Source organism: Octopus sinensis, linkage group LG20, assembly GCF_006345805.1.
Source record: "Octopus sinensis linkage group LG20, ASM634580v1, whole genome shotgun sequence".
Classification (NCBI taxonomy): Eukaryota; Metazoa; Mollusca; class Cephalopoda; order Octopoda; family Octopodidae; genus Octopus; species Octopus sinensis.
Window position 1 is genome coordinate 27,134,041 of NC_043016.1, and position 15,805 is coordinate 27,149,845.

The 15,805-nt window shown below is 33.9% G+C and overlaps 1 protein-coding gene across 3 annotated transcripts in view; it reads left to right on the top strand.

Annotated features, from left to right (window-relative positions):
* The window catches only part of LOC115222550 (signal-induced proliferation-associated 1-like protein 2), a 174,831-nt gene that overhangs the window by 142,699 nt on the left and 16,327 nt on the right, over window positions 1-15,805 (top strand). For 2 of the 3 annotated variants that reach the window (XM_029792812.2, XM_029792813.2), the window contains exons 13-16: window positions 1,119-1,233; window positions 3,300-3,550; window positions 14,657-14,874; window positions 15,502-15,557. In XM_029792812.2, coding sequence (XP_029648672.1) covers window positions 1,119-1,233; window positions 3,300-3,550; window positions 14,657-14,874; window positions 15,502-15,557 — 640 coding nt within the window. The remainder of the gene's footprint in view (window positions 1-1,118; window positions 1,234-3,299; window positions 3,551-14,656; window positions 14,875-15,501; window positions 15,558-15,805) is intronic. The other variant, XM_029792814.2, reaches the window with a different exon arrangement.

The window sequence follows — 15,805 nt, forward strand, 5'->3', positions numbered from 1 at the left end:
TTGGTAGTTGCCCATGCTTGCAAGTCTCCGTTGTCATGTATTCTCTTTATCTGCCCTGCCTACAAGTGTTGGCAGTCATGGACCTAAGTTGAGATTCGTGACCTTTCTCTTGGGAAAGGTACAACAGTTGGTTTCTATTTCCTGCTGGTTTACTTACAGTTTACTCTGCTAGTCTTTTGTTCTCTTGGAGTACAGGGCTTGTTTAACCCTTGGGTAAAATAACTGGTTCATGTGAAGGAATGTCTTCACAGTTGTGGACATGTATGACACATGTTAGGAGCTACCTCTATTGTAAGTCTTGTGTGCCTTAGCCAAAGAACCGGTTTCTTGTTTGACCTATTTGTGGGGCTCTTTACAAGTACTACCACACTGGACTAAACTCGTGAATTTGTAAGCAGGAGCCTCACCACCAGATGCAGTTTTTTCTTGTCAAGGACACCTGTATTTTTGAGCTATTACACACAACTGAACCTAATCCTTGGAACATCATCATTATTGCTGCACTTATTTGTTATTGCCCATCATTGTTACGGTCAGTTTCCTACACTAACATGGGTTAGGTAGATTTGCAAAACAAGTCTTTCTCCACATGTCTTGACCCACAAAACATTCCCTGATTCATATATCATGACCATTATTCGATCTATTACACACATATTTGGTAGTTTTATGTTTGTTGGGTGCCCTCTCCCTCCTTTCAATTTTCTCTTAGCCATTGTCTGTTATCATCATCATCATTATCATCATTTAATGGCTGTTGTCCATGCTTGCATAGGTTGGATGGTTTGACTGGGCTGGAAGGCTGTGCCAGGATCCAGTCTGATTTGACATGGTTTTCTTCGGCTGGATGCCCTTCCTAATGCCAACCATTCCAAGATTGCAATGGTTGCTTTTACATGCTACTGGCATGGGAACCATTTGCATGACACTGGTATCTGCCTTGACTGTGATTTTGCTTGGCTTGATGAGTCTTCTCAAGTATGACATAATGCCAAAGGTCTTGGTGATTGCCTCCACTTGAAAGGATCTCAGCCACTTTGCCACCATGAGACCCCTTTGTATCAGTTGTGTGTTATAGATGTTTAATAAATGTTAAATTATTTCTGATATTTTTCTAGTCTAAAACTGTATCACAGCCAAGGGGAATGTGTTGAAATTATGCCATCCAGTGGAGAATCTGATGAAGTTCTTGAAATTGTCAGCTGTTTAAGTGCTGTAACGTTAGGTTGTCAAGTAAGTATGTCTCATGTTAAAGCATTCTGTTTTTGTTGTTTAACCTCAGGTCAGATCTGTGTTCCAAGACATTTCTGGAATACTATTGATGTGCTGATGTCTTAAGATGGTGGGGGTGTGGTTTGAATGAGGCTCAGCTGGTGTTTTTAGGAGGTCTAGCATATAGGGTCTCCCATTTTGTTTTCTATAAATATCATCATTTGATGTCCATGTTCCATGTTGGTTTGGGTTGAATGGTTTGACTGCATTGTGCTCCAATGTCTGCTTTGACATGGTTTCTACAGCTGGATGCCCTTTCTAATCATCAATCATTTTACAGAGTGTTTTGAGTGTTTTTTTTTGTGTCACCATCCAGTTCATGAGACTATGAACCCCAAGTGGGAAGAGGGAACTTTATGCTGACAGATTGGATAGGGTGGATGGGTGGATGTAATGGGAGGAGTGGGAGAGACTAATGATGCATGGGGGTGATATATTCTGAAAACCAAGAGAATTTGGCTGCTATTACTGGCAGATTTAGTACACAGACTTTATTTCCATACATTTGTGAAAATGTATAGGTTTGGGGATGTTAACAGGAAAATAGAGCTCAAAACATTTTTTTAACATCTATTTTGTCTTGTTAGCATGGGCCGGATGGAATTTGTTGAGGCAAATTTTCTATGTTGGAAACACTTCCTCTTACCAGCCATCCTCTGTTTCCAAGCAAGGTAATATTTCCCCATAACAAGACATGTTTTAAGGGAGATTGGAAACAGATCCCACTTGCATGACTGTGGCATTTGTTTACAACTATCATAAGAAGTCACTGTAAGGAAACAGTAATACACACACAATGGCATGGGTCGCATGGTTTGACATGATTCAGTGGGTTGGAGGGTCTCATCTCACTCCAATATTCCAGTTTTGTCATGGTTTCTACTGTTGGATGTCTTCACCGATATCAATTTATGAAGGGTACTAGGTGTGTGTGGTAGGGGTGTGGGGAAGGGATATATTCATGTATAAGTCAAGTGCTTTCCTCCCAATTATGAGGGTTATGATATGGTGAGTAGGGGAAATGAGAGGGTATGGAATAGGTACAGTAGTTAGAGTAGATGTCCATGGGATGTGGAAATACAAAATATGTAGTAGGTAGGTGGGGGTATGTACATGAATAGAATGCTCGGTGTGTTATTTAATCAAGATTGGTTATGTCTTTTATTCCAATCTAGTCAGGGTAGAATTTTTCCTTTTTATCTAGTTAGTTAGTTAATTTTTTGGCTCAAAAAGCAAAAAGCAAGGCCATGTAGGGGGACATGGAGTTATGTACAGGGTGGTGTTCATGTAAAGAGTTCAGGCCACTTGTGGTCAAGGGAGACTTTGAACCGAGCGGTCGTTGGCATCTTCACTATCTCGTCCGGCAGCTTATTCCACGGATCCGCAACCCGGACAGAGAAAGCCCCTCTCCTTCGATTGAGATCCAGTAATATACTGGAATAGTCTAAATTAACTTAACTCTCCTCTGAAAATTCCTAGCTAGTCTTTTATATTTTTATAGCTTTATCACTGCTCTTACACCACATCTCCCTTAGTCTGGTTGGAATCTTGCACCTGCCACAAATTTAGTCTGTGGCCCTCAGTATGTTGCCCTCTACAAACTTCCAGTTGTCTTCTGTTACAAGTTTCTATTTCTTCCCCCTTTTTGTGAAATGCTTGACTTGGACAGACATGTCCGTTGAAGTCACCAGCCACAAGGATAAGATCATTGTCATTATATATATATATGTTCCAATCTAGTCAGGGTAGAATTTTTTCTGGCAGAATCGTTAGCATTCTGGGCAAAATGCTTATTGGTATTTTGTCTGCCGTTACATTCTGAATTCAAATTCCGCTGATGTCAACCTTGCCTTTCATCCTTTTGGAGTTGATTAAATAAGTACCAGTTACGCACTGGAGTCGATGTAATCGACTTGATCCCTTTGTCCTTGTTTGTCCCCTCTATGTTTAGCCTCTTGTGGGCAATATACACATATATATATATATATATATATATAAATATATATTTTTTTTTCCATATTTTCCAGACACAAGAAATGACACTGAAGCGAAATGGTCTGGGACAACTTGGTTTCCATATACAAGCTGAAGGAATTGTAACTGATGTTGAACATTATGGTTTTGCTTGGGATGCTGGAATCAGGAAAGGAACGCGACTAGTTGAAATTTGCAAAATAGCTACAATAACTATGACCCACGAGCAAATAGTAGATTTATTGCGTACATCATCAACAGTTAAAGTAGTAGCTATACCACCAGATGCGAATGGCAATCCAAGGTAATAGCCGTTGCTATTGTAATTATTACTGTTGTTGTTGTTAGGCTGGTGGGTGGATGAAATTGATCAAAAATGTCTTTCAGTAATTGTTTATATTTTTGTTTCAAATCTCACTAGCATTGCTTTTTACCTGTCGACCCTCTAGGGGTCAATATAGAAGGTACCGATGGTTATATAAGGTTGTGGATTTAATCAACTGTCTTATCTCTCAAAATGTATAACCTTGAGCCTTTGTTTGAAATGATTATTGTTGTTGTTCTTTCCACTTATTTTAGTACCTTTTTTCCAGCATGCACCAAAATCAATTCTATTTATCTCGCAGAAATGTGGGGAATGTATTTTCTGTTTGTAAATGTTATGTGTATTCACCTTTAAGTTCTCAATGTATGAAGTATGCTGAACTCTTAATAAAGCTATCTTTTGTAGAATACTTAGATGAAATTTGGATCTTTTTAACCACTCCTGGAGCTCAGTTTATACCGTTGGGTATACATTGAGTGTTATATTGTATGTTTATTTTTAGTTTACGAGAAGTCTAGAATGCATTAATGTTGAATACAGAAAGGAAAACTTAAGGAAAAGTTTCAATTCCTTGAATCACAAAAATAATAACAAATAGAAATAATAGACAAAACGAAATGAAACAGCTGAGCTGTTATTTGCACTTTGATATGTTTTGTTTACAAATTCTAATTTGAGAATTTAAATAAAATTTAACTTTCAAAAAACATCCCAATTAAATTTTACTGCATAAGTACAATTTGGTACAAATTAAGTAAATCTGCTTTTTGGTTGGGATTGAGTGGTTTAAAGTTGCAAGAAAAGTTCAAGCCATTCTAAAGGGTTTTCATTTCATTTTGTTTTGAGGTATACTGGTTTTTTAACACTACATTTGTAAAGGGATTTTTCTTTAGATGAACTACTACAGGCTAGAAGAATTTAAACAACATAGGCATTAGATACATAGCATCCAGAATGTTTACATTTTTAGAGTTTCTTTTTAACTCAAAATTTGAATAAAAGCTACAGCTGGCTGTAAATTCAATAAAGGATGTAAAATCTGTCTGTTCATGATAGTTATTAGTACAGTAGGGTATCTAGCAAAGAGAGAAAACCATTATTATAGATTTGGTCATTGTATAAGAGTAATTACTAATCTACAGATTCAAGAAATGAATTCCAAGAATTATTTTATATTGTTCCATTATTTAAAAAATAATCCTTATTTCTATTTGTTATTGCTATTCTTCTTAAAGCTGGTGGAATCTGTTAAAGCTGACAGAATCATTTACACACCAGGAAAAATGCTCAGCATCATTTTGCCCATTTTTACATTCTGAGTTAAAATTCCACTGAGGTTGACTCTACATTTCACCCTTTTGGGATTGATAAAATAAGTACCAGTTGAGCAAAATAGTTGATGTAATCTGCTAGCTCCTCCTCTGAAATTGCTGGCCTTTGTGCCGAAATTTGAAACTAATATTATTAACACTGCTGTTGCTTTTGGGATTTTCTCTGAGATTAAGTTATTAAATGTATTTCTCTTAAAAGTTTAAAGGATTTTCATAAGTCACAAGTTTTCTACCTTTAACCCTTTAGCTTTCAAACTGGCCATCTCCGGTCAAATTATTCTAAGTTTTATGTTCAAACTGGTCAGTCTGGCTTCTCCCATCTATCCTATAATGTCATTCTAAAAATAAACAACCACATCATTAAAATTTTGAAGCAACCAGATAATGCTTAATTCAAAACAATTTGAATTGATAAGTTACATTTGTCAGAGTAATCTGAATACTAAAGGGTTAAGGATAATATCTTTTTATTATCAAGAAATATTCTTTGTAAGTTAAGCATTCATAATTATATATTTTGCACGTGAACACACACACATCCACACATACATTCACACATACACACACCCACACATATATATTTATATATATAGGGTGTATTTGTTCATGGGAACAAGAATAGTCTCAGTTAAAAAAAAAACTCAGTACTATAGAAGTTTGTCTGATATCTTCATCATCATCGTTTAACTTGTTTTCTGTCCAGGCAAGGGTTGGATGGTTTGACAGGATCAGTTAAGCTCCAGTGTCAGCTATGGCATGTTTGCTACAGTTGGATGGAAGCTTTTTTCATGCCTTGGGTACTAGTGAGGTTGCCAAGTAACTTACAAGACAAAAACATGGTTAAGTGGTGGTGGTGTGTTACAAGATAACTATAATAGTTCTCCAGGGTACCTAGTTTTAAATTCTTCCGTTATCTGGAGGAAAATGATGAAAAGGAGGGAATAGAGATTCAAGCCCTGGTAAACTCCTACACATACTCTAAATTCATTGCTGTACTGGTGATAACTCACACTTTACTGATGGCTCTCCTGTACATGGCTTGAAAGAATTTTGTCTATACTAGCAGGTGTTATGAAATATATGAAAGCATATAAACATAGAAGAAAAGTGTACCTTAGGTGAATATTCACAAATGTACAAACCTCTGAAAGTACGATTAAAGAAATGAAATAAATCACAAGTGCATTTCATGCTATGATGTGTGCATGGAGGTATTGGGGGTCAAAATTTGTGGTGCTTAATTACTGGTATGAGTGGCTATATTAGCCATTAGGTTTCATTTAGTTCTTGTCAGTTGTTAACATTATATTACCTATGCATGTGCGGAGAAGAAATGGCAGTTCAAATTGGAGTTAATGCAGGTGTGTGATTTTTCACAACAAATTTGAAAGGTGAGAAAGGAAACTAGCAGCTAATTAATACAAATATTTTGCATCTGGAGATAAACTATTGTCAGTCATCTAAATAAGATGACCAGTTATGCCATATGGGGATGATGGGCAGTTTTACAGCATTTGGAGATGACCAACAGTTTCATCTCGGTAAGATAACCTCTGGTGACATCTTGGGAAGGTGACTAATTGTGTGGAACTTGGTTTTATTCTCCCTCTCTATCCACATATCTCCAGATAAAATACAAGTATTGTACAGAGTAAATTGACTTTGCCTTTCAGTTTTATTTTTTTAGTCTATAAATTTGCTGGCCAGATAAATATCTAGGATCTATGTATTTATATATCCTCTGTTTGAAACTTTTAAAATTGTGTCTATATTGGCTACTGTTCTTTTTTTATAAAAGATGAGTTTGGAGGTCAGATCAATTAATGGTGGGGCTATTAAGTTTGTTTTTAATTGAGCTCTTTACTTTCTGAGTCCAAGCCTTGCCAAAGTCAACTTTGGCTTTCATCCTTTAGTGAAGTCAGGGAAATAATGTACCAGTTAAGTACTGGAGTCAGTATTTAATTAGAAACTGTTATCATTTCCTTTTTTTTTTTTTTCTTCCTCAAGTGGCAGAATTATTGGTACATCAGATAAAATGCTGTTGAGCATTTCATTCAATTTTACATTATGAGTTTAAATTCTACACTGCCTTTTAGCCTTTTGGGGTTGATAAATTAAGCACCAGTGAAGCACTGAAGGCATTGTAATTGACTGGTACTTTTGCCCTTTGCTTTTCTGACCTGGTGCCTATAGTAAAAAAAAATTATTTTTGTTGTTATTACTATGGCATTGGATTGGTAAAATCATTAGATTGTTGGACAAAACATCTTGTATTTTTCTGGGTCTTTACATTCTGAGATCAAATCCCTATTTAGATCATGTACAGGAGTTGATTTAATCAGCTAACACCCCCCCCCCTCTACAATTACAGGCCTTATGCCTACATTGGAAACAATTGTGATTAGAGATTATCATGCAACAATATTGTTTATAATCTCCATTAATTTCTATAATAAGACATTGATTTATTTAACTAGTTTAAGTTAAATAATTACATTAAAATGCATAAACTTGTGCATATGTATGTGTGTGTGTGGTATGTTGCATGCATGCATGCATCTTTGTGTATATTTTCAAGTATTTGTGCTTGAATCTGTGTGTATATACATGTGGGTATGTGTGCACAATGATTGACATCATCCATGTTGAAGAAAAGTGGAAAATACAGTCAGTGTTCTACAGTAACATTAGAATGAAAAACTAGTGTGGCAGGAAAAATGCTCAGCATCATTTTGCCCATTTTAAAAAGAAGTTAAAGCATTTAAAAGCTGATATTGCACTGGAAATGACTGTAATCACCAACACCAATATTTCATCCCTTGTCATAAGCAATAACTGATCTCTCTGCATAGGACCACGGTCTGTTTTATAAGCTGAAGGAGTCTCTGCTAGTGTTCTTACCCCAATAAGAATACTTTATTTTTTATTATATTATAAAAATATATGGAATATAATTAATAGAAGACATTTATCCAAGGTGTTACACCGTGGAACCGAATCCAAGATCATATGTTTGGAAAGCAAGCTTCTCAACCACACAGCCATGCCTGGACCCACAGTGTTTATTTCCTTGTATGTCTCCAGTTTCCTTTATTATTCTCATATCCTAATGAAATGGTGAATTAGGATTGTAATCATCTCAGGCAACTGCATCCTGATCATTTCTCAACTTTCAGGTAATGAACAGGTTTTTCACAGCACATCCCAATATTACAACAGAAGTTGCTTTAAGAATAAAGTCTGTTACATAACAACACTGACATCTACATCTCAATAAAAAAATACAAATGGGAAAGAAACATAGCCAAATATCCACCTCCATTTAACGTGATGTGGAATCAAGTTATTCTATAACAAATATATGTAACCAAAGATGTTTAGTATCATTGAACATTTTCTAGAAAATCTTGAATCTCAAAATTGTTTAAAGAAAATTTTTAATGAGTTAAAAAAAAAAAGCTCTCAAAAAATGTTTCACTAGCATACCACTACTCCATACTATGGTTCTACTGCTTAATCAAAACACACAAGGATACCAGTGAAATGAGGCAGCTCAAAGTATGCCCGATTTCAGCACAAAATCCCTGCACCAGCACATTATCCAATGATGTTTGTTTTGCTTCTATTGGAGTTCTGTTAAGGGAATGCATGCGTGAACAAAATTTTGATTTAAATGGATTTAAGGTCATATTGCCATATCATTGGTACACAATGTCCTCAGCTATACTGTTAGATTCCAAAAGCAATTGTTAGAGTCAGAGCAGTTGTAGGTGTTGGTGTTTTGTTGTTAGTGGTTTTGTTAAATTTACTAAGTTTAGCAGTGATATAATATGCTACATTATGTATTTTGGACTAGTTAAATGCAAAAGTTTAGCTATTTTCATTAAAGATTCTATCATATTTATGTTTTAAGTGGAAAATTCAGGCTATTCATATAGTTACTGTAATACTGAATGGAGATAAATACTAGGTTACCATTTTGATTGTTGTGGGTAAGTAGTTGTTCTTATATAAGATAGTATACTTAGAACAACTTCTAAGGGTTTCGTTATAATATTGTGATGTGTTGTGAAAAATCTGTATTTTGTAATCATCATCATCATTTAATGTCAGCATACATAAGATATTTGGGGTAAGGCTGTCAGGGATGGTTATATTTTAGTTTTTTATTAGGTTTGTATATTGAGTAATAAAAGGAATTGAAGTTCAGAGTAACATCCTGGGAATTGAGTTCTGTGAGTGAGATGAGCTTTGATGGTTAATCAGAAACACAGGTCTTTAACCCTTTAGTACTTAAACCGGCCATATCCGGCCCAAATAGTTAATCTGTTTTATGTTCAAACTAACCAGATCCAGGCTCTCACACCTACCCTACAATGTTATTCTACATTAAGTAATTACACCATCAAGATCTTGAAGATATGAGATAATGCATGATTAATTCAAATTAATGGGAATCAATAGGCATTATGTTTGATTGAATAATCAGAACACAAAACGGTTAAAGAAGTTGTAAAGGTTCCCTCTGTATTCACCAGTCACATATGACATATTTAGAATTGAAAACCTCTCATCATAAAAACTGCTCATGATTCCGGGAAAGTAGATTTACATTTTGTGCAGTAGGTAGTCCAACAAGCTCACTGGTTTCTGCAGAGCCCTAGGCACTTATAGTAACATCAAAAAAGTTATTGAATTTCATATTGATCTATAAGTTATTGTTATACTTGACAACCACTTTATGAGAGTACTTCACGAGTTCAGTTTTCCTCTGTTATATTGGTGATGGATTTAGTTAGTGTAATTGATTATGTTAATCAGTATTGGTAGATTTATTTATGAAAAATAGTCACAAATCTCAAACTGGAAAGTTTTACAAGGTGACCATCTCATATCACTAACAGTGATCTCTGTCTCCATATACATGTATATATTGTGTTTACTCATTCTTTCTGTTATTCCATTCATCAAATCTCTCCTATTCTTAACCCTTTAGCATTCAGATTACGCTGTCAAAAGTAATGTTTATTTATTCACATTGTTTTGTATTAATCATACATTATCTCATGACTTCAAGACTTCAATGAAGTGATGATTTATTTTCAAGCAGCTGGTCAGTTTGAACATAAAACAGGTAGAATATTTGGGTCAGATATGACCACTTTAAATGCTAAAGAGTTAATTCATCTCTTAGTCTTTCACCCTCACCAGTATTTAACACATGTAAATCTGTCAATGCTAACTCTGTATTTGTATATATGACTATTAGTATCGTTTTGTTTCAATTTTGATTTGGTTACTGTTTTAACCAGCTTGAGTCTAACTTCCAAGATCAGTCACATAAAGTATGAGTTGAGTACTGAGGTTGATGGTATCAAATAACTCCTTCCTTTCAATACTGGTCTTGCACCTGTGTTAGAAATAATTATTATTTTAAAGAAATGTGTGAATTGTAGTGTTTCACTGGTTTGAAAAATCACATCCAATCCTTGCTAGAAGTGAAGATGATGAAAATCTAGTTTTCTGTTAGATGTTACTTTCCTCTTGTTTACCACACAAAGGTTAGGGCTGAGTGGATGTAATAACAGTGATGAGTGACAGAAAGATGAGAGGGTTAAAGTTGTATGGGTGGTGAAAGTGCCAGACCAGAAATATCTGAAGAAGAGAAGCTATTAATAGTAGTGACAGAAGAGATAGAGAAAAGAGACAACATGCCTGCCTGAGGGCTAGAGACCAATGGATGTCTATCAGAGTTAATGAATTGAAGTTTTCTTTTTGTTTTTAATTTTTATTTTCCTCTTTGAATTACATTTTGAGAACTTGAAATCAAAATTTGTATGATAATTTCTTGTTTGCATTTTTTTTTCTCTCTCTTATATTACCAATTGTTTAGGGGGTTCCCAAACCTAAGCAGTTTGCAAATTCTGGTCAGTGCAGTTCACTTAAAATATGCCAGGTTTCTCTTTTCATTATTTGGTACTCCATCCAGTATTCTTCTTTACTCTTTGCTCTAGAGAAGATTCTTTGCCAATGCATATCTACTTTGCTGGGTATTTTTTTTTTTTATCCCTATCTGAAAATAATTAAGGTGCTGCCATTTTATTTTAGTGAAAAAAATATATTTATGCTTCTCTTTTGATCTTATGAACACATAAATGGCTTTTTTCACTTTTATGCCTGGTTTTTACCAAAAAAAAAAAAAATGCTATGTAATAATTTTGCTGTATTTTTTAGTCATATTATTATTATCACCATTGTCAACCCCACCATCATATCATTTGTTGTGTCGTCAGTTTTAGTTGCTCCTTCTGTGTGTCATAGGTTGGATATAGTTGTAAATACAATATTTCACATATATTTCATTGCTGAATCCTATGTATGAAGTCCAACATTTTCAGGTCTAAAGTTTTTTTTCTTATCTCTGCTACCCTGAGCTGATTCTATTTGCACATTTGGGTGCATTTCAGCTAATTTTCACTTACATTACGTGTTGGTTAAAGCACTTTTGCAATAGAAGTTTATTCTATTGTAAACCTTAACATTTAAAAAAAATAATTGTTTATGTCCAAAGATGAATGGTAGTACTCTTGATCCCCTTATACAGAGCTTCTGAGACTGATAGTAGGGAGTTGAGGATGCTTCAAGCAGGAGAACTGGGTCAAATGTTTGCAACATAATTGACTCCTCCAAAGTCACCTAAGGACCAGGTGAAATTGTTAACCTTTTTGCTACTAATCTGTCTGAGAAACTACTTCTGGTTCTAAGTTTTAAAGTGATCTAAACCATAGGCGTAGGTGTGGCTGTGTGGTAAGTAGCTTGCTTACCGACCACATGTGTGGCACCTTGGGCAAGTGTCTTCTACTATAGCCTCAGGCTGACCAAAGCCTTGTGAGTGGATTTGGTAGACGGGAACTGAAAGAAACCCATTGTATATATATATATAATATATATATATGTATGTATGTATGTATGTATGTATGTATGTATGTATGTGTGTGTATGTTTGTGTGTTTCTGTTTGTCCCCCCAACATCGCTTGACAACCGATACTGGTGTGGTTTACGTCCCCGTAACTTAGCAGTTCGGCAAAAGAGACTGATAGAATAAGTACTAGGCTTACAAAGAATAAGTCCTGGGGTCAATTTGCTCGACTAAAGGCAGTGCTCCTGCATGGCCACAGTCAAATGACTGAAACAAGTAAAAGAGTAAATCCTTCTACCAAAATTTCATGTTATGCTCAAGCACTAGATTATGAATAATAAAGTTATTTGATTAAATTCTTCATTATTTTCAAAATTAATTAAAACAAGGGCAGTTATGAAATAGGGCAACAATAGAGTTAAAGTGATCTAGATTAGAACCTTCCATCAAAATGACAGTTACGTTACTAAATTCATTATTTTGAAAATTACTGAAACAAAGATTGTATTTCAAGATAAAATGATAACAAAAGGAATAAAGTGTTACTTAAGTCTCCCATCCATTAAAACTTTGTCTGTTTTATTTTTTGTGGACATGAAAGAATTTTCATTGGTACCTATTAGAAATGGTCATTACTGCATTGTTTAGTAAATTGTCGAAAGTATATTGTCAATAACGACAAATCTGTTCTGAGTAACCAAATCTTATCAACAGGTATTCCAGCGGTGTCTTTTTGGTTTTTTAAAAAATTTTTATATAGTGAATCTAGGATCCCATTATACAAAGTGTTCTTTTATTTAAGACAATAGGAGTGATTGGGGAAGATTTAGCTGCTCTAGCAAGTCAATCAACTGTGAAGAGCCCCTCCCCACACACCATTAGTTAAATCATAGGTGTGATGAATTAAATCAAATTTTTTTTTTGTCCCCATTTTTTCTCTCTCACAATCTCATAGTAAACTTGTTAGGAAGATGATTGACTCTTGAGTTCAGGACAGTCCATTTTACAACAATTAGGGGGTTCAGTATTGTTAGCCTTTGGGTCCCTTGTCCATTTCATGATGATCACATAACTTCTATGAATAAAGTAAAACTCTACATGATACTTATAGATATGTAATTGGGTTAGATCTAAAAAAATTATATCTTGATTACAGCCCAATACCATTGACAAGCTATTAACCACTGATCCTTCAGTTTGTAATCTAACACTCTTTTGACTTGCCCAAGTAATTATTGAACATAAAAGTTAGTTGTTAATTTTCCCCCTTGTATTTTTACCAAAATAAACATACTTATTCATGTCACAAATTTTTTTTTTTCCACTAAGATTTCCCTTAACCCTTTAGCATTTAAACCAGCCATATTTGGCCAAAATAATATACTTATCTTATCTTCACACCAGCCAGATCTGCTATATTACTCTAAAAAATAAACAATCATGTCATTGAAATCTCAAGCGTACAAGATAATGTATGATTAATTAAAATCAATATGAATAAATCATCGTTACATTTGACAGGGAAATCTGAATGCTAAAGGGTTAAATGCTGTTTCGAAAGCATTATTGAAAAATTGCCAAAAATGCTACTTAAATTAAACAGCTAATAGCTAATTTGCATGCTTGTAACAAAAGTTGTTGAAGTGTAACAGAAAGCTTTGTTCTGCAGCTATCTACAAATGTACTCCTCTCTACTTCCCTCTTTTGCTTTGATTATTTCATTTAAACTCAATGAAGTTATGATCATTTTTATAATAATAATAATTATAATCCAAAAAGTTTAAAGAAAACAGCAAATTATTCCAATCAAAGAGTGATTTTTTTAAAAAATTTCATTTTCTTTTTAAAGAAAAATTTATACAAAAACAATTATTGATTGCTGTTTTCTCACATTTTTTAAAAGTAGTTTTAGTTTTAAAAATTATATGACAAGCTTCCATGTTTTCCAAGAAGAAACCTTTCCTATCATAAGAAATTTATAAAACTTAATTTTGTCAACCTTATTCTTGACAAAATTCACACACACTACTGAGCATTATAATATAGATGTGTACATTTATTTTTAAAGCTATCCTGCATGCTAGAACAGGAAAGGCATTCACTATGAGGTTTTTTTTTCTTGGTGTAAAACTTCTCTCTATGGACAGGCTACAAGTGAAGCAAGCATGGTTGATGTTTTAACACATGAAATCTACAGAGGGAATTTTTTCTCTCTCACAATCTCATAGTAAATTCCATTTTTGTTCTAGTGTGCATGAATATGTTAGTAATAAATGTATAAAACTTTATATATATATAATCTCCACAGAGGTTGTTGGTTGGTCTTTTCATTTGAGACATGTAATCATTTTATTATTTAACATTATTGTTATCATTTCCAGAATGTTGACTGTGTAAATGACTTGACTTCATTTCAAATGTTATTTTGAAATATTTACTGTTACTTAAAGAAGGAAAAAAAGAAGGAAAACAAGACATTTTAGCAAATTTTACTCCCATTTTTTAATTTTTAACTTTTTGTGTGTGTAAATGTCATTCTGAAAGGTATTTTTGAAATAGTGAATTGATTCCAAAAATGGATTACAACCTTAATTCAAAAATTTTCCCTGATATGATCTTCATTATTGGTTGTTACATTAGCACCATTCTGAACAATTATATTTTCTTTATTGGTTCCTGTTAGTCTTTTTCCTATTTTAGATATTGCTAGAGTCAGTAATTTACATGTGATTGCTATTTTTCTTGTAAATATATTTTTACATCTTAAATATTTATTGAAAATTAAAAATGATTATTATAATAATTGATTATAAATGTTTGTTATATTTTATTAGATCTGATGTGAAGTCTTCACCTGGTCAGATTAGAACACCTGAAAAGTGTGAAGCTGGTCCTACAGAAATATCTGGAGAGATGACATCATCTGTGAAATTGGCTGAAAATAAGGAAAATCGTTGGTCTAAAGACAGTTTAGAGCATAGCCAACACTTGAAGGACGGAGTCCATTCACGAAGCAATTCCCAAGACAGTGGGGATCGGTCTCTTTCAGGTAAACATATGATTCTATCTTAGTCTTCTAATTTGGTGTCACCATTAATAACAATCATCATTTCAATTTCCATGCTAATTGTATGGATCCAATAGAATTTTTTGAGGCAGATTTCCTAGATACTCTTTCTGTCATAAACCCTCACCTGTTTTTAAGCAAGATAATGTTTCTCCAGAGATGGACATGTTTCCATGGAAGATTGGTAATAAAGGACATTGCTTGTATGGCTGAGATATTAATTTACAACTGTCACATTATGACACAACAAGGAGAGGGTGCATTCTTATGCACTTGCATGCGCAAACAATTTCTTTGATTTTTCTCTACCAAATTCTCTCACAAGACTTTTTACCCAGTGTTAAGTTGTACTTGCTTATAAAACGAAACTAAATGTCTTTATCCGGGATACAATGCTGTATAGGTAACTGCTGGGTTATGAACCCTTGGCATTTTAGAAAAGCATGAGGATCTACTAATAAAGTTAGCAGTTACAGCTTTCACATATAGATTAATTTGCCCTGTTGACTTGATTATAAATATAGTGTAATTGTAACAATTATAAACATTTGCTTTGAATTTTATATGTGCAGAAATTGTCTAAATGATGATAATTCTCTTGTATAATTGCAGGTAGCAAAGAAAAATCAAATGCCTCCAATACTACAAACCAAAGATCTCATATGCCGGTATTTCCATTTTTAATATTATCTAGGAGAATATTTTAATGCAGTTATACTTCACCGTGTGTGTGTGTGTGTGTGTGTGCATTTATGTATATGTGTATACGTATATCTGCAATATAATTGAGTGCATGGTGTGTCCTCAACAAAACGGATTTTGATTCTTGAAATCTGTGTTCCAAACAGGTTTTCTGTAAATATTAATAAAAAAATATATTTGATACTAGAAATAACAACTTTTAGATTATTAAATC